General features: G+C 36.9%; 1 protein-coding gene and 1 pseudogene across 1 annotated transcript; both read left to right on the top strand.

Moving 5' to 3' along the window:
• The first annotated feature begins 2,020 nt into the window (after nt 1-2,020).
• Nucleotides 2,021-10,157, top strand: LOC127656190 (kelch-like protein 38; annotated as a pseudogene).
• Nucleotides 10,158-15,076: 4,919 nt separating this feature from the next.
• On the top strand, nt 15,077-24,110 carry LOC127656418 (F-box only protein 32-like). The gene is made up of 9 exons (XM_052144741.1): nt 15,077-15,355; nt 16,152-16,264; nt 16,359-16,408; nt 16,504-16,596; nt 18,629-18,722; nt 19,426-19,610; nt 22,384-22,566; nt 22,751-22,894; nt 23,031-24,110. Exons 1-9 carry the CDS (start codon nt 15,234-15,236, stop codon nt 23,118-23,120), a joined length of 1,074 nt encoding a protein of 357 aa, XP_052000701.1. The 5' UTR covers nt 15,077-15,233; the 3' UTR covers nt 23,121-24,110.
• The last annotated feature ends 400 nt before the right edge of the window (nt 24,111-24,510 follow it).

Here is a 24,510-nt window from a genome sequence, read left to right as displayed (position 1 = left end):
TTTGAAGCTCCAAAATGCACATAAAGGCAGCATGAAAGTAATCCATAAAACTCCAGTAGATAAATCCATATCTTCAGAAGTGATAAGTGAGGATGAGAAACAGATCAATATTTAAATCAGTTTTTTTTTTACATACATTCTCCTCCCTGCTCAGTAGGTGGCGATATGCTCAAACAAAATCACCCAACATTTTTTTTCTTGTTTCAAAGGGAGGCATTACCCAAAAAAATTGAGAACCACTGCTCTAGAAAAACATAACACAGACGTTCCTAATCATGTTTAACTCAAAACTAGCTCTCATCTATATAATATCTAATGGATCTGCAGGCCTAAGGTAGCTTTCTACATAGATATAATTTTGACATCTTTCCAGATGTTTGATTAGTTCACATGGGTTTTCTAGGATATACTCTTTCATGCATTTGTAAACACTGCAAAATGCCCAGACTGGGCTCCTGATCAGAGGCTGATTGGTTTGCTTAACTCTAAAGACAAAACTCTGTTATTTGCTATGTGGTGGTGCTGTCAAATTCAGAACTTTTTGTGACCAATCTGAAAGTAGAACATTCTCTCCTGGTCGTATCAGGAAAAAAAAGGCTAGAGAATAAGTAGGTCATTCAGATCTGACACAACATGACCCAGTTTTCTATCTCTCTATTTGTTATGTTCCCATACATTTCTGCATGACCAAAACAAGCTCTGTGGCATATCACTGTCATACATACAGCAATGATATTTTAAAGGTCAGTGAACATTACACTTCCTTTTCCTAAAGGACTGATTGCATTGTGCTTTGCAACTGTACCAGTGGCACCACCTGATATGATGATATTGAAAAGCAACATACAAACACTTGTTGCATAAATCTTTAACCAAATCAATTATCCGCTTGGTAGTTATGCAAAAAATACCAATATATTGTACAGTTTAATGAAATCCTTGTATATTGCTTACTTCTCGTTTGCTGTAGATAGAGGCTCTTGCTTTATGGTCGTCTGTTTAGAAATGATGCATTCGGTTGTAGTAGGCATTTGAAGCCATCACAAAAGAGTCCATTATGGGAACCAAAAGATGAAAGTGCTGTGATCTCAGGCTTCAGTCCTAACATTTCCCCATCTTCAAAATGCATTAGACATTGTGCCATAATATACCTAAAATCCAGGCTTCTTTCTCTTTTGACTAACTTATTGCTTTTTACTTGATGCAGACCAAACAGAAATTTCTAATGAATAGCCAATACTTTGGTTAGAGACAATTACCTTAATGTTAAAAAGTCCATGTTTACAACATGCAGGTGGAAGAACAAAATGCAAACTCATTTTACATGTAGGTCAATTGTTTTTAAAATAATGCAAATTATATATGAGAAAAGCATAAGGTAACCATAAAGTACGTCTGTGTTGGTGGGGGCATGGTCGAGCGGCTGTTTGTGAATGGAGAGCAAGTTCAGGAGACGAGAGTGGTAAGGATTGACAGCTGTGGAAAATTATCTTTGACACCTGTTTTGTGAGCCAGAGCCGCAGTTGGCGAGAGAGGAGCCAGAGTTCCGAGATGATGCTGTCTATGTTAAAATTATTTTTGCGTTTATCATTGAGCGATGGAGTGTTTTGTGTTGGTATGTAGCGACCTGTAATAAATGACACTTAAGAGTGAATGCTGGTTCTCTCTTCCTCATTTTCCTTGAGACTGACATGATACTTGTGGTGCCGAAACCCAGGATACGAGGAGGGAATTGTTGCCATGGTGTCTACGCCATTGGCCAAAGTGATTAAGACCCTCGCTGTCATCCATCAAACCAGCAACAAGCCCTCCTGGACCTATGCATGGAGCAGGAGTAGCTGTTCCAGGTGCTCCTTCAGGCCCAAGCTGAGGACCCACAGTTGTTACAGAGCTTGGTGCCCCAGGGGGGAACATCAACATGACAGCTTTGACCATCCCCTATCATGCTCATCAAGATGGGCCCACAAGGTGACCTGGAGGCCTTTATCGAGCTGTTTGTATGGACGGCCAAATCCTGGGGATGGCCCAGCAACTAGTGGGTGGTCAGCCTCTTGCCGCTGTTGACAGGGGAAACCCAACTCATAGCCCAACAGCTTCCAGTGACAGACCTCCTGGACTACGAGAGCCTGAGATGAGCCATCCTGCAGTGGGTCGGTCACAGCCCTGAACAGCACCTGCAGCGTTTCCAGTTGCTGATGCTTGGAGAGCACAGCAGCCGGTTTGCCTTTGCCCAACAACCCAGGCTTCCCTCGCCCTTAGAGAATTATCTGCACTGGAGCAGACGCAATACGAAACCCTTAGGCACACCTTTGACCATGTGAAAGTGATTGATGGTCAATGCCTCCAGCCAGACATTGTACTATCATACCTGTATTTTTCGATTATTAAGGATCGGTTGTATCGAGTGACGCAGGACTCTCAGACAAAAGAAGATACAACCAGTTAGTACTGAAGAGTCATCGAGAAATGTTATTTCAGACGGCTCATTATAATCCGATGGCAGGTCACTTAGAGCAAGAAAAAACACTAAATCGTCTGATGGCCCACATCTATTGGCTGGGCATTTACGGAGATGTTCACAGGGGATGTGCAGCATGTCATGAATGTCAGCTGGTGAATCCCACGGCCACCCCAAAAGCACAGTTGCGCCCCATTCCGTTGATCGAGGTCCCCTTTGAAAGACTTGGCATGGACCTCATCATCCATTAGAGTGGACTGCACGTGAGCATTTCTTTGTGTTGGTTCTGATGGATTACGCAATGTGATATCCTGAAGCAGTGCCTCTGCGCAACATCTCAGTACGCAGTGTTGCGGAGGCACACTTCAGAATAATCTCCCGTGTGGGGATTCCAAAAGAAATCTTTACTGATCAGGGCACTACGTTTATGTCATGTACAGTACGCAAACTGAATTACTGGGGATTAAATTGATTCGGACCAGCTTTACTATCTCCAAGCGGATGGCTTGGTCGAACAGTATATTCAGACACTAAAGAATATTATTTGTGATATTATATTACATATAAAATATATATAATATTATATTATATTATAAGTTCTTGCACGAAGATGCTCAAAATTGTGACAAGTGTCTCGAGCCCCTATTATTTGCAGTTCAAGAGGTCCCACAAGCCTTCGTGGAGCTCTCCCGTTTTGAATTAATGTATGGCATTGAGGAGGGACCCCGAGACGACGCTGTCTGTGTTAAAATTACTTGTGTTTATCATTGAGATGGAGTGTTTTGTGTTGGTGTGTAACGATCTGTAATAAATGAGGCAAAAGAGTGTGAGCTTGTTCCCGCTTCCTTATTTTCCTTTAGACTAACCTGAGACTTGTCACAATATACTTATCATTTAAGACTTCAAAAATTCTTTCAAAACGTAAAAAAAACTATTTTTTTGAGAGTGTTTAGAGGTCACAACCATCCATATCTTTGTGTCAAGGTTACTTACTCTTGTTAAAGGCACAGGCTTTTTGGAAGCTCATCATGAGATATTACCAAATGCACAATGCACTCACAGTAATACACATGGATGCGCTAATACAGAGCTAATCCTAACACTGTTGTGATCCCCCTTAAGATATGTGTGCTCATTTGAATATATCATCACTGTAGGTCCACACAATGCAAGTGAATTGTTGCCAGAACCATTTTTGATGCTCCAACAATCATATAAAGGCAGCTTAAAAGAAATCTATACAACTGGAAGTGATAGGATACGTGTGGGAGAGAAACAGATCAATATTTAAGTCCTTGTTTACTACAAATTCTCCTCCATGCCCAGTAGATGGTGATATGTACAAAGAATGTGAATTGCCAAAATCAAAAGAAGAATGGGAAAGTGAAAGTGTAGATATATAGTATAAAAGGACTTAAATATTGATCTGTTTCTCACTCACACCTGTCATATCACATCAGAAGATATGGATTTAACCATTAGAGTCGTATGGATTACTTTTATGCTGCCTTTATATGATTTTTAGACCTTCAAAGTTCTGGCCACCATTTACTAACACTTCAGATCAGTTTCTCCTCTTCTTTCTCTTCTGAACAAATGTATCACTCAGACACAACAGCAAACAATGTAATTTTTCAAATTTCTGTGAAAATATAGGGAAAATAAAGGGAATATACAGTGCTTTAGGGCACCAAGTTTATTTTATAAAAGTGTTTATATAATTTTTTTTATTATTATTATTTAATGTTTAATGTATGTCCTACGATGCTACATAAACATAGAATATTTGTGTTGGAGTAAGAATGCTTGCAAAAACTGATAGTTTGTGGCTTGTGTTAACAACATGTTTCTTGAGTTACATGTGAAGCAATATTTATTTGTTAATTGTGGAACATTGTTGCTTATGTGAAACAGACGACAACACAGGTGTAACTATTGCATAATGCATCTTTGTAAACCAATTTCTCCAGTACAAGGAAATGGCACTAGATGGTGCTATTGGTCTAATTCTACATTTCTAAAGACATTTAGAAAGTCATTAATAACATTTTCGGTTATAATCAGTAGTATTTACAGAATCTGGCAGCATAGCTACAATAATCTGAGAACCTGAGCATCAAGACATTTAAAAACTATTATTAATCTTTTTAGAGTTATAAATTGTGATTTAATAAATTTTTTACAAGATTACAGAACATAACATAAAATTGTTGAATAGCCTCTGCTTATTGTAAGGCTTCTATATGATATAACACAACTCTGCACATCTTCAACACAACCTAGTGCAGGATACTAAATGAGCAAGACCATGAGCACAGCTGTGATAAAACAATACCTCCATCACTCACCACTGTCTAATTTATACCTCTGTATGTGCTCAGCTTCAAAGCTTTCAGCTTGTTTTTTCTCTCATCCCTGAGCCTTCAACAGCCCAGTGTTTAATGACGACTGCTGTAGTAACACAATGCTGGCTTCTGCAGGGCTTAATTTAGGAATGGGAGGGTCTTTCCAAGTACACAGCAAACTCCTAGAATAGCTTTTGGGCACCAGCGATTTTTACAGCCTCATTAAACATACACACAAGTTAGAGTATGGGGCAACTCAGAAACGATATGCAGACCGCGAAGAAGATTTTGTTATGGAAAAAAGAGGGGGTGAGGGTGCACTATGAGAAAGTGTTAGCGGGAGAAGCTCCAGTCCTGACAGAGAAGAGAGTTTTCTATTTTTAGGGAGAATGGAATGTGCACAAAGGCCTCTCTAAGGATTTCAGAACAACAAATAACATACCTCGTTTGCCCTAGTCACTAAACATCCACCTGCCAAACTCACTGAAGAAGTTAACTGTTTCAGAAAACAGCGACGTTGTACTGTAGAGTTTGGGCTCTGCTTCAATTTTTATGATACACAGCTAATTGCAGGACAATACAGAATGTGCTTCAAATCAGCTGAGACAAGGTAAGGCAAGATATGGGTGACACATCAGGTCTTGAAGCAGATGGTTAGACTGTAGACACCTTCATAGATTGTGGATAACTGCACGGCATTTGGGTGTATTTGTCATGAAATACCAGTCTGCAGGCACACTGAACTCTTAGAAAATATGACAGTGTGGTAAATCAGTAATATCTTTTTTGCCTGGCTATAAAATGTACCAACGAGGGACCATTTCATGGGTACCTTTGCCTTGTGATATCTTCAAAACTTTGCATTGTGATATCTTCAAATGATTTAATGTCTTTCTGCGTTGCCACTTCACAATCATGTTAAAAATTAAAATATTTTGTCGGTCAGAAAAGTATGTACTTCTTTCAACATAATGATGCTGTTTGTCAAAACCTTAGTATTTGTGCATATGTGTCTTGTTAATATGATATATTTGTCTTTGTATATAAGTGAATCAATAAATAGAATCATGTGATAAATAATGTAGCCAATCATTCATTGCAGAATCTGCCAAGGACAAAATGCCTTAATAAAAGCAAACAGCTGACTGATTGATGGCATAACCCTTTTGATAAAGTAAACCTCAATCAAGAATAAATGATAAATGTTATTGCTGTTCTATGAACAGACATGACTGTGAACACATACAAAAATAATATAATTTAAAGGGATAGTTCACCCCAAATTGAACATTCTATTATCATTTACTCTCCAAACCTGTTCCAAGCCCAAATTACATTCTTCCTTCTGTGGAATACAAAAGAAGTTTAGCTGAATGTCTCAGCTGCTCGCTTCCATACAATGAAAGTGGATAGGGACCAGGGAAGGTCATGTTACAAAAGAACATAAAAGCATTATAAAGGAAATCCAAATGACTGTATTCCATGTCTTCTGAGACCATCTAATAGCTTTGTGAAATGAACAGACTGTCTTACCGGTTTTGAAAGACTAAAAGTAAGATTCATACATTTTTTATTTTTGGGTTAGCTATTACTTAATTTTTTTAAGCCTTGTTGAAACTAATATGTTTTAGAATGAAAATGCATAGACTGATGTTAACACCTAATTCAAGGCAATACAGTCCACTCGGACACCGTCTTGGGGTCCAGAAAATAAGCATGCGCATTGTCTATATCTAAAGATGATTGGCTCTTTTACCTGTAAGGCGGGACTTCCCTTTCTAAACCTGCCATATTGGGTGTTCCAATTTCTCCCATTAATTTTAATACAAGTGGTCAGTCTCGGGCTAAACAGGTCTGTTTACGTCTCTCATCCACACAAGAATGGCATTCTCCTCCACTGAAACAGACCATTTTGAAAACACTCTCCATTGCCGTATTTTTTTTAAATTATGACATAAGGAAACTGAACATGGTTTTTCACATGAAAAATGATGAGTGTGGATGTGGCCTCAAAACCACTAAATAAAAAACAAAATTAAATTAGTAATGAGAAATTATTCTTACCTGTTGCCATAACATGCCCTAACAAGAAAAACTATCCCATGCCGTTTTGGTGACCCATGTCGTAAATGTATAAATCATCAATATAAATATTTCATCTCTTTTTCACAGCATAGATTGTCTAATATCAGACATACTGCAGTAAAACGTTGATCTCCACCCTCCCTTTGTAGCTGAACAGCTTGAGGAAGGAGCAAATTCTCACTGATGTTGTCCTTTGCTCTGAGGGCAAGGGGATCCCATTTCATGGCAATATTCTGGCATCCAGCAGCCCCTTCTTCTATGCTGTTTTGCAGCAGTTTCCTGGATAGCCAGAAGACCAACATATGCTTACAACATGTTCCTAATGACATCCTCATGAGTATTGTGGAATATGTTTACACAGGGTCCATCAGCATCACCATGGAGCTGGTTCTCCCTCTGATGCAAGCTGCCTCCATGCTTCAGTATGGAAGGCTTTTTGAGGCATGCTCAACCTTCCTCCAGGCCTTCCTCAGTCCAGACAACTGCTTAAGCATGAGCTGCCTCTTTGAAATCCTGCTTTGTTTTAGCTTGCAGGACAAAGCAAGATAAGTGGCAGTGAAGAGCTTCTCAGATGTAGCAGTCTCTGAGAACTTCTGTGAACTCTCACTACCTGAATTGGTGAGCTACTTGGAGGCAGACAGGCTGTTTGAGATTCTTCTAGCTTGGATCCACCACGATCTGCTCTCCAGACATTGCACCATTCATGACTTGTTCCATCAAGTCAGACTGAGACATATTCATCCTTCATATCTTTTCCAATTCATTGCCAGTGACCGCCTTGTCCAATCCTCCTCTTTGTGCACAGAAATAATCGAATCTGTTCGCCATCTTCCGTTTTCTGTTGGCACTCATTGCCCTGGTGAACTGAAAACTCTCTGGGCAGCACCACGACGTCAGACCTGTAAGGTGGCACTAGTAGTACTTGGAGGACGTAAAAATGGTGAGAGGACGTCTTGTGAGGCATTGCTCTATGATGAGCAGACATGGTGCTGGCAGTGGCTGGCAAAGATTCCTTTGCGGCTCTACCGACCATCTTATGTGTGCATGCACAGCATCCTTTATGTGCTTGGGGGCTTAACTATGTACACACATAGTTATGTATAACTATGTATACACTGTGTACACACTTTCTCTTAAAACAAACCAGTGGAGAATTGGTGAACAGATGCTGATGCCTTGACATGCCCATCAGAGCTCCTACTACTTGCATTTTATATTTGTACTGGGTAGATTGACAGCAGATGGACAGCTCTCCATTGAAGTAGAGCGATATGACACCACGTTCAACCAATGGGAGGCCATGGCCCCAATTTCCACTGCAGGTTTGCACCCAGTTGTAGATGCACATGACAAGAGAATATATGGGTTTGGAGGGGAAGATACCATGCAGAAACCAGTTTGAATGATCCATATTTCAGGGTTTCTAAGGATGTGTAATTCTATAAAGTACTCATTTAAATGAATTTGTTTAATTTGAAGTGGTGGTGTTAAAGATGCACTTGTTCACGATAGGTCTACCACATTGGAAGGAATCTGTGGTGTAAAATGGAGAACAGGACAGTGAAGAACATCCAGTGACATGCGGTGATGTCTTAAAGAGGCTAGGCACTGAGTTATGAAAGCCAGATTACCTGATTTATTGTTTAAGCTAATAATACGTAATAACAGTGAACGTTACACACAAGCGCGGCATATCAAGAAATGTACAAATCAGGATGTATATCGTGTACTCTCTCTCTCTCTCTCTCTCTCTCTCTCTCTCTCTCTCTCACGCACACACACACACACACACACACACACACACAAGTGCGTAAACAGTGAACGTTATGCATTTATCAGATCCTTTACCTTTTCATTGTGGTAGGTTATATTCAGCTTCCTTTGCTCCTCAAGTGCAAGGTCGATCCGAGATTTTCCAAAGGTTTTCAGTGTAATTTGACACTGGATGTGAGCTGATGACTTTTCATGCTTGGTTAAAGCTGCAGGCAGGTTGTTCAAATCACAATATCCCGCTGAAGTCCAAACAGTCTGACTGGTTGAAAAAAGCAGGCAGGGATAGCAGTACAGCCGCTGATTGTTAGCGCAGCCACATAGCCAATCTTTTCTTACATACCAATCAGTTTGAAATGATCGGATACTTTTTGGGCCCTTTTGCTGTACTAGTCCATCTAAGGCTGGCGTAGTCCTCCCTCTTGCAATTAACTCCTATTTGGAATTAAAATCGAGCTTGGAAAAATTTCTTAATTCCGTGATTACGGCTGGTGCTGTCATTTTGAATTTTGCGGGATTAGGCATGTACGCTAGCTGTGGTGTAATGACGTTAGCTACGCAAATGTCCAGGAATATCTCGATTTTAATTGGTCCATGTCTGATACGTAACGGAGATGATTACGGGCATAACATATTTACGTCAAAAGGCACAGCAGATTTGTGCTTTTTGCCGTACATGTTAAAGAATACAGGATCGAAGTGCGCATGCGCAACATGGGTTTTCCACTTGTCATCTGCAATGAATGGACCGTAAAAGCACTGCTTATTCTACCATTTGTTTTTAGTTGATTATGCGTAACTGCTACATTTGTCATCATAACGTCTAAACAATTGGAATAACACACATATTGCATATATAAAAATCACAAGAATAAAAAGTAAAAATCCAAATACAAGTTTATTATTTAATAAACATTTTATTTTTGAATTTTGGCAGGGTAGGCAGTGCCTAGTTTGCCTACCCAGACCGCACGTCAGTGAGAACATCTATGCGCCAGCTGCAGTGATTGATGGTAAAATATACATTGTTGGAGGGATGAAGGTGTTTAGGGTTTGTCAAACATTGAGATCTTAGTATTGTAAAATATATATACATATATATATATATATATATATATATATATATATATATATATATATATATATATATATATATATATATATATATATATATATATACATATATACACCTTCATATTGGTCTTTAACATTTTTATTGTATTTGATCAGGCTATACAAGAAGAATGGTAGCCTATGATGTTAAAACCAACAGGTTTGAAAAGGAAAGGAAGATGCATCATTCCGCTACTGTCGTAAATAACAAGATCTATGTTACAGGAGCCCGTTTCATTAATAGAAATGAGAGTGTGGAGGACTCAGACAACTTTGACTTCTATGATCCAAAGACAGACTCATCTGTGTTAAAGGGGACTTTGCCATTCAAGTTATTTGACCATGGCACAGTTCCCATCTCTCTGAGAAGTTTCTGCCTACATTAATGTATTTGTCTCACTGTGCTTAATGTAGCTCAGAAACTTACAGGCTTAAAATATGAATGTCTGTCTTCAACCACTAATATTCTTGATTTACAGTAGATGACAAATCACACTGAGACATTCAGAAGATTTAAAGCAGTGGTTCTTAATCAGGGGGCCACAGCAAACCTCCAGGGGGCCTCAAGATGACTTTGATTATACATAATAAGTTATATTAATATTTGATAACTTTATTTAAATTTGTAATAAGTTAAACCCATGATTCAGGCCTACAATATACAAACTGACAGTTCCTGAAATGTCCGAGATCACAAAATGAATTATGATAAGTATTTTGATCCATTGACAATCCTAGATTCGAAAATGGTCTTTGATAAACAGTGGACTTGGAGCCAAAAAGGCTGAGAACCACTGATCTTAAGTATCTAGTGTGAAATTAAATCAGAGCCTATTAAGACAGCAAGGCAAATAAACCTTTAAATAAGTTGCTAAGCCTCTACATGTTTGTACATGTTGCATTTCAAATGTGTGTGATGTTATTAGATATATAGATATTTCAAATGAAGAGTTTCTCACTTCAAGTTTACATGTGTACATTTATTTTAACACATTCCTCAATTTTGTAAACTGATTATTTATTCAAGGGTGTATGTGTATTGGTTATCTGTTAAAAAGTAATTTAGAGGAACAATGGATGAAAAATGATCAAATGTTTACCATTAAATGCATCATAAAACTGAATGTTTTGTGTCTTACCACAATGGTAATTTGCATCAACTTTGCATTATTTTGTAGAACAATTAGTTTGCACTGTTAATTTGACCCTTTATATGTAACTTTGCTTGACTTTTAAGTAAATGTATTTAATAATCAAATAAACTGTTAAACAAATAAAAAGTTTAATCATGTGACAAGCCTTGGGACATGTGAGTACCTAAGGGATCAGATGTGCAAGAGAAATATGTGTCTGTGTGTTATTGCCCTGTCTGAACTTCGCATATCTTTCTGTGACTCTCAGCTACACTGTATACAACAAGTGTCAGCATGCCCAGACATGAAACAATTAATCACAAAGGTCTAAGGCCAGAAAGAGTCTGCTGCTGCTATCTCTTATGAATGTGTAAAATGCATCAAAATATGAATTCATAATGCTGCCGTGCAAAGGCAGAACACAGTAACAACACATTTAGTAGAAAACTGAGATATGACCGAAATGGGGTCTCTTAGGCTATAATGTGTCCAGTGAGATATGGGTTTGCTTATATAAAGCAGATCCATCATAGCAGATAATATATCTTGCAAATAGCCAAGTTCTGTGTACTGTAAAAGTAAATTCATTGACATTAACCTTAAAGGCTGATAAAAAAAAAAAATATTAACAATGTCTGTTTTATGATTACCCAGCTGAAAAAATTATGTGTTGGATTTACTTAAAATATATATGTATAATTTTTTCATCACACTTTTTAAGTAAATTCAATTTATGGTAATTTTATGTCAGCATTACGAAAAAAAACTTTGTTAGATATACACAAATGTATCAGTTAATTTAACTTTTTTTACTCAGAAAGGGGTTTGTCACATGAAGAAGACTTTACAAGCGTGTCGTTTCAAATTTAACTTTACAAATTAACCACTTAACTTAAAGCTACACACATTCACATGCTCAAGGTAAAACTACATGGATTGAACCAGATCCAACTTCACCAAAGGGAACACTAATCACCTAATGTTGACTTTACACAAACAACTAATTACAGTAAGACAACACCAACCATACTAAAAAGAGCTAAAATCTCTTTGAATTCTTAAAAACAACTAATTAAATGCTCCAATAAGTTCCTTTTGACCAAACAAGCAAGCTTAAATGATTCTAGCGGGGTATACTTATATTCCCCACAAAGAAGTTCAAGAAACTAACAATTATTCTTTTACTTTATGTATCACTCTAAGTTCACCTTATAATTATTATTTTGTGTTGTACACATTAATGCAAATTATGTAAAGCTAAAAATGTACATTTCTGAATTGAAGCTATTTATTTTCTTACGTGGTGGGGTGATTGACATGCTTTTTGGGAATTGCATCGATTGCATTGATTACGTCAATTAATTTTTAAGTTAATTTTCCAAAATGTGAGCTTTCAAATCGGAACATTTTGAGCTGTATGTTGTCCTATCAGATGTGAGATGATGGGGTTCTGACCTTGCGAGCTATAGGTGATAAGTTATTTTGGGAAACAAACAAGGGAGAACATTACACCCCCAGAATCATGTGGCTGGCCCAGGTTGAAGATGTGTTGGTCCAGCAAGTAAATTGAAACATTTCACAGAGTGAACCTGAGGGAATGATGAAATTAGTGTAAGAGCAACAGCAACAGGTGTGTAAGTGAGTGTGTCTGAAGTGTGCGTGTCCACTGACATGAACACAAAACAAAAGCAGTTTGAGACAGTTGCGTCAACTTGATCACATTCAGTTTTACATTCCATCTCATTTTGTTTAGTAATTTAAATCTTTTAACAGACACCTTTTTCAATATTTTTTCTCTTTAAACTGAAAATATGATTTAGCAATCTTTATGTCCAGGAAATCCCCTCATAGGACTTGAGAGGCAAACAGTGAACACGGCTTGGGAAAAGTTATTTTAAGAGTGGGACAAATGTCATGTTGAATGTATGTGCCTTGCAATTGAAGCAAATATTTTCCTGATGTGACCAGCTACCCTTTGGATTGAGAAGCTAATGAAATGGATTCTAATTCATAATATTACCAAAACATTTCAAACATTGACCTTTTTAAAAAAGTTTACATTAGACTATTTAGTGCTTCAGTATCATCATTTACGCTGGATATCTGCCTAAATGTTCAGCTTGTTAATGTTCCTTAAGTTCTAGTGTACAAATATTGAGTTCTCACTAAAAAGATGAGATCTGATTATGAAACATGTTGGAAGATTCTCAACAGAAAGGAACATGAAGCTTGATTGTATACATCATGACAATCTGTTCTTTTATTTTGTGGAATAAAACAAAACCCGAAAAACAGACAGTAAATAAAAATAAATAAAATCCAAATTAAACAGAATTTTTAACATATTTATTTATTTGAATGAAAAAATATATATCTTTAGAAAATCTCTCTATATTTTTTTTAACTTAACATATGAGTATCTGAAAAAGCAAACTGCTAAGCACACTATCTATATTGATTATGCCACTGAATAAGCCAATTAGTGGAAAACTCCAAAGTGAAATCTCACCCTCAGAAGAAGAATCCATCTAGAAAAGTATGAAGCATTGGGTTCTGTCAGGGCTATGAAGCAACATGGTTCTCAGTATGAATGTGAAAACAGTCACACTTAGAACATGTGCTTGCTTATGCATCTTGTCATGTGGTCCTGCTGATACATCTTTCACTACAATGACCTGTTGCACCCTTGAGGACAATATACCAGACTGGTAAGGGGCAGCAGAGACACCTGTTCTGCAGTTTTCTACTCTAAAGACAATAGTAGTTAAGTTAACACCTAGCTAAGTCAGGATATATCATCCCTCTAATGGCTGTAGTGATAAGATGAGGGGATGTTTGATGAATGTTTCCTGTAACCTTTATCACATGTCTGGCTGTGGGGTGAATGTCAACTGACCTTATAGCAATCGAATGGAATGAATTTTCTTTTTTGATTGCAAGAGCACTGACTGTGTGGGAAAAATGTTGGCTCTCACCTTCTGTAAATACTCTTACCCTCATTTCTTTCTAAATTCTGAGTCTGGCAAAACATTCCAAAAATTCTCTTTTACGATTCAAAACAACACATATCTGTGAATATTTACATTTACTGTGATTTGTTGTGACAAAAGATGGCAAATACTGATATCACATCAGATTGCACACTTTTATTGTGTTATTGACATTTATTTAGGTGTCCTTTATGTCTCGTGTCTCAGTGTTAAATGAAACCATGGGTTCTCATGGTAATTACAATATAGTGTAGTTTTAACATCAAGCAAGCGTAAGGCATGTTGAATATACACCTACTAACAAAAACATACAGCAGTATACCAAAGAAGGTATCCACACAACCATTTTCAGATGATTAAGGAAACAATCAACATTTAGGCAGATTAAATGATAAAAGCTTTGTTTGTAGTTTCTCCTTTCCATCAGCTCTTAGTGCATCATAATGTGACATGGATTCTCAGTGTGCTTCTCATTACCAAACAAAAGTGAATAGGTTTTGATGAAATTGACTAAAGATTACACTTCATTATCTCAGTGTGAAGTGCAGTTGCCTACAACAAGTTTCATTTCAAGTTGATGGTGTTGTCTTCATAAAAGTTCAACGGAACTTTACTCATGGTTCAAGTTGTAAAACACTTAAAACAGCTTTTTAATTTTTTATTTTCATAATAGATAACCAGCCTTTGTTTGATCTATATCTGTACAGTTAGAATTGTTTGTATAATTCTGATTAGAATGAAAGTACAAAGTTAACTTATGCACACCAATGTATTCTTCTAACCTGTTGAATTAAAATCTCAAACCAATCCCAATGTACTGGATACTAGGTTCAATGTTGCCACTTTACTCATCAGGGAATATCAAAAGAGAAGTCTTTATTTATTTTTAGCTCATGACTGGGGATTTTTGAGGAGTCACTTTCTTGTTTGTTTTAAATATCAAAAGACAACATCAAGGAAAAGATTAAAACTTTAGTTCACCACCAAATATTGAATTACCTTTTCGGTGTATGATATTTCATAAGTGCACGAGGAAAGATGTTCCAGCAGTTTATTGAACCCTTAGTGTGATTATGTTTCTGGAGATGTTTTGCAATATTAAGGAAGATGATAAACAAAGCCACGTGTTGGAGGATTCTGTCCAAAAGGGGCGGAGCCACGAGCACTTCCGGATTCTCCTTGTCACAATATAAATACAGCTGCGCACTTTTATCTTCAGAGACGCTTTCACAAAAGGATGTAATATAGCTGCCATCACCTAAGAACAACCAATAATCTCTTTAAGAACTTTTAATTTTATTTAGTTTTCTTACTTGCCACTGGTTTTCGTATTTTGAAAATGCCATTTCTTGGACAGGACTGGCGGTCACCTGGTCAAAGCTGGGTAAAAACCGTGGATGGTTGGAAAAAACCGACGAAGAATGAGAACGAGACGAATAACAATGTTTCAGAACGGAAGAGGTCAGTGTTTAATATATCAACATTTCCGTTCAAGTCTTTAAAATTGTATGTTTCTCTGTTGAACGCTAATAGCATCATCAACCAAATGGCGAAGCTCAGAAAAAGCGATATTCCTATCAAACACCTCTGCAACGTTTACTACAAATAATGAAAATGTGACCATGCAGGACAGTGAAATGATTGCTAATAATGATAATAATTTTAAATAAAAATAATTTAAACATGGAAAAATAGGATTCTGCCTAATAAACATAAAAATAACCATTATATAACGTTTTTTGTATTGATTGATTGATTTTGATTATTTTACTTCGTATTAGGTTTAATGAAGGTGTAACGTTCTGGAAAGGTTAGTTTATGGTTATAAAAAAAACCTAAGAATATTCTTAGAAAGTTATGAGTTGGTTTCCATAAAAAAACTAAACAAATGGGAACCATGCACTAACGTTAGGGGAACGTTCTGTGAAAGTACATTGGCAACTAAGAGGGATTATGGGGATGCGGATTACAACACTGCAGTAAATAGCTGTCGTTTGTCTTTGTGTTTACTCTTCATCTGTTAACCAAATTGCTATTAATATAACGATAGTGGGATATAGGTCATATGCTCAACGTTTCCAGAAGTGTTGCAGTAGTTTCAGTCCAGAAATGTGTGAAAAATACAGTTTATTAGAATACTAAACATGTATTGTTTGATCTGTGCCACTACTTTCCCTATAAGCATGGTGATAAGATTGTGATAAATGTAAATGGTCTGTAGCAATCACATATTTAATGAGTTCATCTCTACTTTCAGCAACTGCAAGGAAGAACATGACAAGGAGAATTTGATCCTCAGCATTAATTACGATTTGGCTGCAAAGAAGCGAAAGAAGGACTTGCTGAACAACAACCACACTAAGATTCCTTGTAAGCATTGTGGCTGTCTTTGCCTAATTCAAAATATGAACACTGTTGATAGGATACAGTCTTTTGTAAAACACTTTTTGTTTAATTATTGCAGACTTTCACAGAGATAAATGGATTTATGTCCACAAAGGGAGTACCAAAGAGGTAAGGCCAGTAAATGATCTAAAGAGGCTTTTAATGTATGTGAATAAAACATCTGACAAGTGGTCAACTAACACTTATTTGATCACTTCACACAGCGTCATGGATATTGTACACTGGGAGAAGCATTTAATCGCTTGGACTTCTGTAGTGCCATCAAGGACACCAGGCGATTCAACTATGTTGTAAGGGTGAGTTTTCCCCCTGTCTACTAATAGCATGGAAGGCTGGGCAAACAGAGACAATAGCCATGTTCTGTTTCTAAAGTAATAAGGATTAAGTCCTGGGCTTGGGGTGTGCGGCAGTGTCTTCATTCTTATCATCGCACACCAGTCCAGAGGGCATACACAGGCACCATGCTTGTATGCATTTTTGTTTTAACCATGTTTCTTGTAATGGTAAACAGTCTGAAGCAGTTCTCTAGAAAATCTAATTATATCATAATTTAGTCACCCTCATGCTGTTCCAAACCATTATGACTTCCATGGGACACAAAGGAGATATTTACAGACTTTACATTTTTGATTGAACTATCCCTTTAATGTCTCTTGAACTAAGAAAGTTCAATTTCTTAGGGCAGAAAAGGCTGTTAGATTTAGGATCACTAAATGTGCTGTTGTGCTTCTTGATTTACTTGTTCTAGTGATGAAAGCAGATGTCATTGGCTAAGAGCAGATAAACATAGGTTGGTGTGATGTTAAGGTCACTGTCATGCTGTGTCCTAACAGACAGCTGAGTTGAGAAAGGAGGACTGCCGCTTACAAAACCAGAACGGAAAGTCAAATGACTTTGGTGCCCATTAACCCCCCACCCCCTTCTCTTTTTCTATCTGCATTGTGACCCTGAATTCTGATCTCATCACTTGACACCACTATGGTTTAGAGTCAACTATGACATGCTAAAGAATTTGCTCATTAACCCTAGCAATGACTAGATGATAGGTAAACTCAAGGTCAAGTAAACTATATTTATTTACTTGTACAGAACTAAATTCACTTTGATATTCACTGCATTGTATCTATTTTCATTTGTTTAATGCTTTAATGTTTCTAGAAATTTCCAGGTTGAGCACAGGCACTGTTGCAACACCGTAGTATCAGGTTTATTTTCAAGTTTGTCTGGCCTTGTGCTGGAGTTGCGTTAGAGCTCAGTTACAGAGATCAAATTAAGCAGGCATGTAAAAACAGGCCCATGAGACTACTTAAAGTACTACTCAACAAAGACTGCTACAACAATTTCATATCATAGTATGTAACGTCAGTATCGTTATCTGCATAGATTTACTTTAGGTCATAACTTTTTTTCATCAAATTACATGACGTGCCAATAATGTATCCATTGAATTGCAGTTAATAACATATTATATGTTGAATTGTTGTTATGTGGAGGACTTTCTTGCCAAACATTTATATGATTATATTTTAATAATTCTAAATATGATATATATTATAAATATAATTCAATTGCATTACATTATTGTGACTACTGATTTTTTTTATTTTTATGGATTTCTATGGAGGAGGTGCTTCACCTGTCTGCTCTTCAACATGTTTAACACTAAACAGTCCTTTTGGAATGAACTGTGTGTTGAGTATACTATGACTGCTGTTTTATAGGAGAACACGCTGACAATTTTGAGACCGGAAGGTGTCCGTTTATAACTCCCCATTTATTTTTATGAAAGGAGTAAACCGTGACTTAAGGCACAAGTATAATTCGTTTTTCTACATTTTGGATGGGATCGTGCCCGGTCAGCCGCTAGCCTTTCAAAGTATACTCTCTTGACCTTGAGTGAGTAGGAACACGTTTGACGCATGCGCACTATGACTGCTTTGTGATATTCTTTTAGTACAGTCTACGGCAGGTGTATGTAGCGATGATGCTCACATATGAGGACTGTCACATGTCGAGAAAATCTAGGCTGCATGCGGACAGTCAGCACAAACTGCATAGTGTATACTTTGGTCTTTACTGGCAGAACAAGGCAGTTGACCCGTTATGCTCTTTCCTATGGTAAAAGCACGGAGGTTTGTTGTCTGTACTTTTGTGTCTGGACGTGTTGTCAGATATGAAGTAATGGATACCTGATTATGTCTGAACTGTTGGAACAACAACACTGCTAAAACAGACTAAATCCAGAGTGCATGTGTGAGGGTATAGAGAGTCTTTGAAAACACAGCGTTTGAAAACACAGAGCCTGACCTCTTATGTCTAACATTTCAGCTGCTGGAGCTGATAGCCAAGTCCCAACTGCCTTCTCTCAGTGGTGTGGCACAAAAAAATTACATGAACATTCTGGAAAGAGTAGTACAAAATGGTAAGCTCTCTCTCTCTCTCTCTCTCTCTCTCTACTATCTAATTCTTTCCTTATTTCACATGGTCACTAACACAGTCTCATATCATACATTTACCTAAACTAATCACCAATATAAGCATCAACATTATATATATTTTACATGCATTATAACCTTTTATTGAAATTCTGATTTGGTTAGTAATACGACAAATGTCTGTCATAACAGAATAGGTGTTTATTTTTTTGCCTGCATTTGCTCATTACAAAATTAGTTTCGTTACCTTAAACGGTAGCTGAATGGAAATATAATTATTGCCTGCAGTGGAAAGAGCAACAAGCCTCTAAGAGCAAACAGAATCCTCAGGCATATTGTAAACCAAAAGTTACCCAAAGCTAAACAAAAGTCCATGCTGTTATGGGAAACTAAATAGCACACTTGAATGTCATTGCTCACTGGTATGATTGGGCTTCTAATAATCCCTTGACATTTAATTCCACTTTAATATACCTGTCAATCTTCCTTATTCCTCAGTAAAGTTTGACATAACGTTGATTTTTTTTTTTTTTTTTATGTTGTAGTCTGATGTCTTTACATAACAGAAAGGTATTCTGTGCATTATGAAGTCATTTGACAAACACCAGATCCCATCAACACAAGTGTTGTTGTGTCCTTGATTCCTTTTATAAACTGTAAACACACTGCACTGTCTCATTGCTTTCTCAGTACTAGAGAATCAGCAGAATGTCCGACCAATCAAAGAACTGCTGCAGACACTTTATGCATCATTGTGCAGTCTAGTTCAGGATATGGGCAAGTCGGTCCTGGTTGGCAACATCAACATTTGGGTTTATCGCATGGAGAACATACTGCAGTGGCAGCAACAGCTTGACAACATTCAGATCAACAGGGTGAGTGAAACAGCCCCAGATGTAGCAAAGAGTAAGTGACCACGTTTACATTAACTTACGAAAACCGTTTATTTCAGGGTTTTTGCAGAAAGCGGCGTTTGGAAACGACATGTAAATGAGAATGCCGATTTCCTTACCCTCCCTAAGGGATTAAGACAAAGTGGTTTAACACACCTAGGTCTCTCTCCGAGAACGTGGCTTATGTGGTCATGTAAATGCATAAGAGTCTTACAGGATTTTAAAGAGTGTGCTTGTGCGTGTCATTGGATGTAGCCCAACAACAAGTAAACAAAGTGGAAAGAATTAAACATTTCCGAGAATACCGTGGGAAAAGCACATATACCATAAACCATATACATTTATACATACTAATGTAAAATATTGATGGTCCCTAACATTAGTGTATATGTGCTAGTCAAGAGATGTAATGTGTCATGGTTTCACGGTATACCACAGTTTTAAAAAGAGGCCGTTATCAAATCGTTGACCTTTAAATTCACTGTATTCCTTTTTTTTTTTTATCCAAGTAAAGGAATGGAAGTTTACATATAAATATAATTTAAATTAAGAGAGAATCAGCTACATTTACACAACATCATATAAACTTGATCCAATACATTTCTAATAGGGCTGGGATGATACATCGACTTAATCGATGTCATCGATTGCAGAAATACGTCGATTTGCATAACATGCGTAGGTGCATCACAATGGAATAATTAAAATGCATCACCCGGATTCCTCGAAGAACAAATTGCAGCTAAAAAAAACTTGCCCATGGTGATCTAAAGCATGGGAGTATTTTAGCCGGAGACCCAACGATGTGGTGTTGTTTAAGATATGCAAATTGGAAATTGCTTATCATAGCCGTACAACCGCCATGAAAGAACACTTGAAGCGAAAGCACCCTAGAGCGCTTGTCAAGACGGCAGCACCGTAAGTCCTGTTTACTTTTTGTCCCCACCCAAACATGATATAGTATTCCAACACGTGTTTCTGTTAGTAGTAGTCACTTAAAATAAATTTTCTAAATGTTTCCTCATCGCCCCCATGTTAAAAGTAATTTTGCACCGCTGCTAACGTAACTTCACAACATGCGTCATCTAATTTTGTTATTTGGCTGTTTTATATTTTCTGTTTACTTTAACGGCCATGCAGCCCTCTACATTATGAGTAAATCACTCGCATATGCGAGTAAATTTCACACTATGCAACCAAAAACATCTGTTATTAGCTACTGGCAAGTCAATTTTAACATTTCACTCGCCAGTGAGTGTGGAGGAAAAAGCACTTGTCTCATTCACTTGAACTCCAAACATCTCATGGAACCGCACCACAGACATCACAAGAGCAGCTCTCTTGAGTGTGTGAAAATGAACCACTTCTCAAGCGCTCTGATGTGCACGCCGTCTACAGAGACGTGCGCAAAACTCCCACGAAAATATAAATGAGGTATAAACTAATTAGTTTTGTGAACGCAAACGGTCATCCATGGTCATTGTTGGTTCATTCACGCAGCGTTATAACATGCAGCGAGACGGAGTAGATGTCCTGCTCTATTTCTGTGGAGATGATCAAATGCAAGAAACAGAATATCAAAGTCTTCCTTCATGAGAAATAAGGGCTTGTGAGTTAACCAGAGAGCCTTAAAATAATGTGTGAAAGTGAAGAATTTAAGGCAGAAATATTTTACTATTGCATAATATAATATAATAGCTATACAGGTTAGTTGGGTTACAAAAGAAGCAAAAGAAAACGAAACATTGAAAGTCCAATGGATCAAAAGTAAATCGGTCTAATAAGAGATATATTTTGATAATTAAAATGTTATTTTAATTATTTAATAATTTTGACTGTCATTCATACGTTTTTGAAGCCTGAAAAGGAAATCATATACCCTTATTTTATAATATGACCCAAGCTACATTTGTATAAATGACTTTGTTGTGTGCATGAAGCACACATAGTGAGTTTGTATGGTAATTAATCATCATATTTGTGAAATGCCTAAAATGGACAGTTAATCATCATCATAATAATAATAATAAAACAGTAATCATAGTCATAATCACAATTATTTGTTTGACAACTAATTTGCATTATTAGGTTCCTACCTTGTGAATTGTTTTGTTACAAATGTTGCTTTTACTGAGAGTTGATTAAGAATGCACAAGTTTTAGTTAGTCCTGTTAGAAAAACATTGTGTACTCAAACTGCACTAATTTTACTGTAAAATAATTTTATGTTGGACTGCTAAACTCGAGGTTGCACAATGTTTTGATATTCCCCCTGAAAGTGACTTGAATTTGACATTTTGTTTAAATTATTTTGTTGTTGGATTGCTAAATGTATATTGCACTTTCCTTTTACTTGAATTGAAAAGTTCTTACTTAAAATCACTCCAAAATAAAATACAATTAAATTAATCTACATTTAGCTAACTCGATACTCATGCACACTATACCCTTATATATATTCTTAAAGGGATAGTTCACCCCAAAATGTAAATGGTAATCATTTACTCATCCTCATATAGTTTCAAACCCCTTTGACTTTTTATCTTCATTGTAACGCTAAAAGAGAAATTTTGCAGAATGTCATACAGCTTTGGAACAACATGAGGGCAAGTAATGACAATTGTAATTTCTGGATAAACTATCCTTTTAACCTACAGATGGGGGGGGAGAAACACATTTGTTGATTAAGCTAACTGCTACCTTGAGTTCAGATCATGAATTTGACCAGAGATATTCTTCTCTTTGCATTTTCCCAGCCCACAAACATGGGTATGACATTCCTTGACCTGCCTGCTAGCTTACAGTTGAATATCATGCACAGTCTCGCAGATGGACGAGATCTGGTCAGCCTGGGCCAAGTATGCCCTGGCCTAAGTGTTCTGACAGAAGATCGCCTGCTGTGGAAAAAACTCTGCCAGTATCACTTCACAGACAGACAGGTAAAAGTTTGTGGCTTTTCATATGGAATGTCAAGTTCTGCTGTTTTTATCTCATGACTAATTCCACTCTTGCTATAATTACAACAATAAGCAGTCATTGGCATGTCATTGACAATCTATTTATCTCAAATAAATGACGTTGTTCCATGTCTTAACACTAATTTGGATTAATCAACTTTCACAGATTTGCAAGCGTCTCATAGTGACAGAAAAAGGGCATTTGGAATGGAAAAAGATGTACTTCAAGCTTTGCCGGTGCTACCCTCACAAAGAGCAGTACAGTGACACACTACAGTTCTGCACACACTGCCACATCCTCTTCTGGAAGGTGAGACAAAATCAAACTACAGGCAGTGTTCTGAATTTGAGTCCCTAAATTTGAGCTTTATAGATTTTAAACTTAAAATAAGTCAAGGTTTACATATTTATAATTATGGCAATAACTTTTTTTTTTTTTACTTTAGGATACAGACCACCCTTGCACAGCCAATAACCCAGAGAGTTGCTGTAAGCCAGTGTCCCCACAGGGTTTCATCAACCTTTTCAAGTTCTAGGAGGCACTGCATTGCTGCCATGTATATTTTGTCAATAGTGCAAAAGATTCCTGGATGACTTGAGTAAGGGAATAGATGGCATTGTATTTGAAGGTGTCATGTAATGTTAAAACACTTATATCTGAGAAAGTACGTACAGAATGTATGGAAACTAAATGTTCAAGAGCAATATACACAATGTAAAACTATGTTGGGGGAGATGTAAAAAAAAAAAAAGGCTCAGTTTATTTATAAAAGATCCATTTTTATTTATTTAGCATGAATCTTGTTTACTCAAAGAAAAAGTTTGAATGATGACTAGAAAAGGATTGTTTAAAGTGATCCTACTTGCATAAAAAGCCTTTATGCTACCAGGATCCCCTGGTCTCTTATGTGAATGTAATATAGGTTTGATTTTTGGCAACAAAAACATCGGTTGGAGTATTGTTTGAATTTAAAATGGCATATTGGTGCTTGTAGCATGAGAAGTGCATGACGTTTGCTTACCAGAAATGGCCTTAACACTTGTGTGCAATACTTTTCTAAGACCATTTTTGTTTTCCTTTTTCACTTTTATACATTTTATATTTCCAGTGGTTTGTGTTTAAACCTGTCTAAACACAATAAATTAATGAGTCTATAGTTCTAAAGCATAAAGACTTATCAAAGGTGCCTTACAATTTTGAGTGGTCAAAACCAAAGGCTTCCATGTTTGTCATTCACTTGCAGATAGTGCTATCGGAATAAAATAAGTATCATATTTCCATTCAGATATATGGTGGAATTGATGAATACAATGATTTGAGATTTTGTTTAGCAAATTATCACAACTGAACATTTAACAACTGTCGCATGTTTTGAGTTTTTGATACCAAGAGGTTTCTTTTTTGTAACTGGTATTTTCCCTGCATACTATGTCACTTTGGATGTTTAAAATATTCAGGGCTAATGCTCATGAAGAGTTACATGTCACTGGTCCTGTTGATGAATAAACCAAAAAGATAACTGTCACTGCTTTCAAGACTCTTACTGCCATATTGGAAGTTTTCAACTATATATTAATTAATGTAGTTTTTGTTGTTTAAATTTGTTGAAGTTTAAACAAGACTGTTGGAGTCTAGATTTATAAATGTGGTTTTAAAATGGTTTAATGTTTAGTTCTTGTATTTCCTGTCTTAATTGACTGCTCTAATTGAAGCCTTGCCCATTACCAACAGCTGCAACTCATTGTTGGTAATGAGATGGTAGCCTTTAAAAGTGAGTGTGCTTTTATTTTTTTATCCCCTTTTCTCCCAGTTTGGATGCCCAATTCCCACTACTTAGTAGGTCCTCATGGTGGCATGGTTACTCACCTCAATCCTGGGCCAATTTGGCTGCTTAGGAGACTGGAGTCACTCAGCACTCAGTCACT

This window comes from Xyrauchen texanus, chromosome 15 (genome assembly GCF_025860055.1).
Source record: "Xyrauchen texanus isolate HMW12.3.18 chromosome 15, RBS_HiC_50CHRs, whole genome shotgun sequence".
Lineage (NCBI taxonomy): Eukaryota > Metazoa > Chordata > Actinopteri > Cypriniformes > Catostomidae > Xyrauchen > Xyrauchen texanus.
This window is presented reverse-complemented; position numbering and strand designations above follow the sequence as displayed.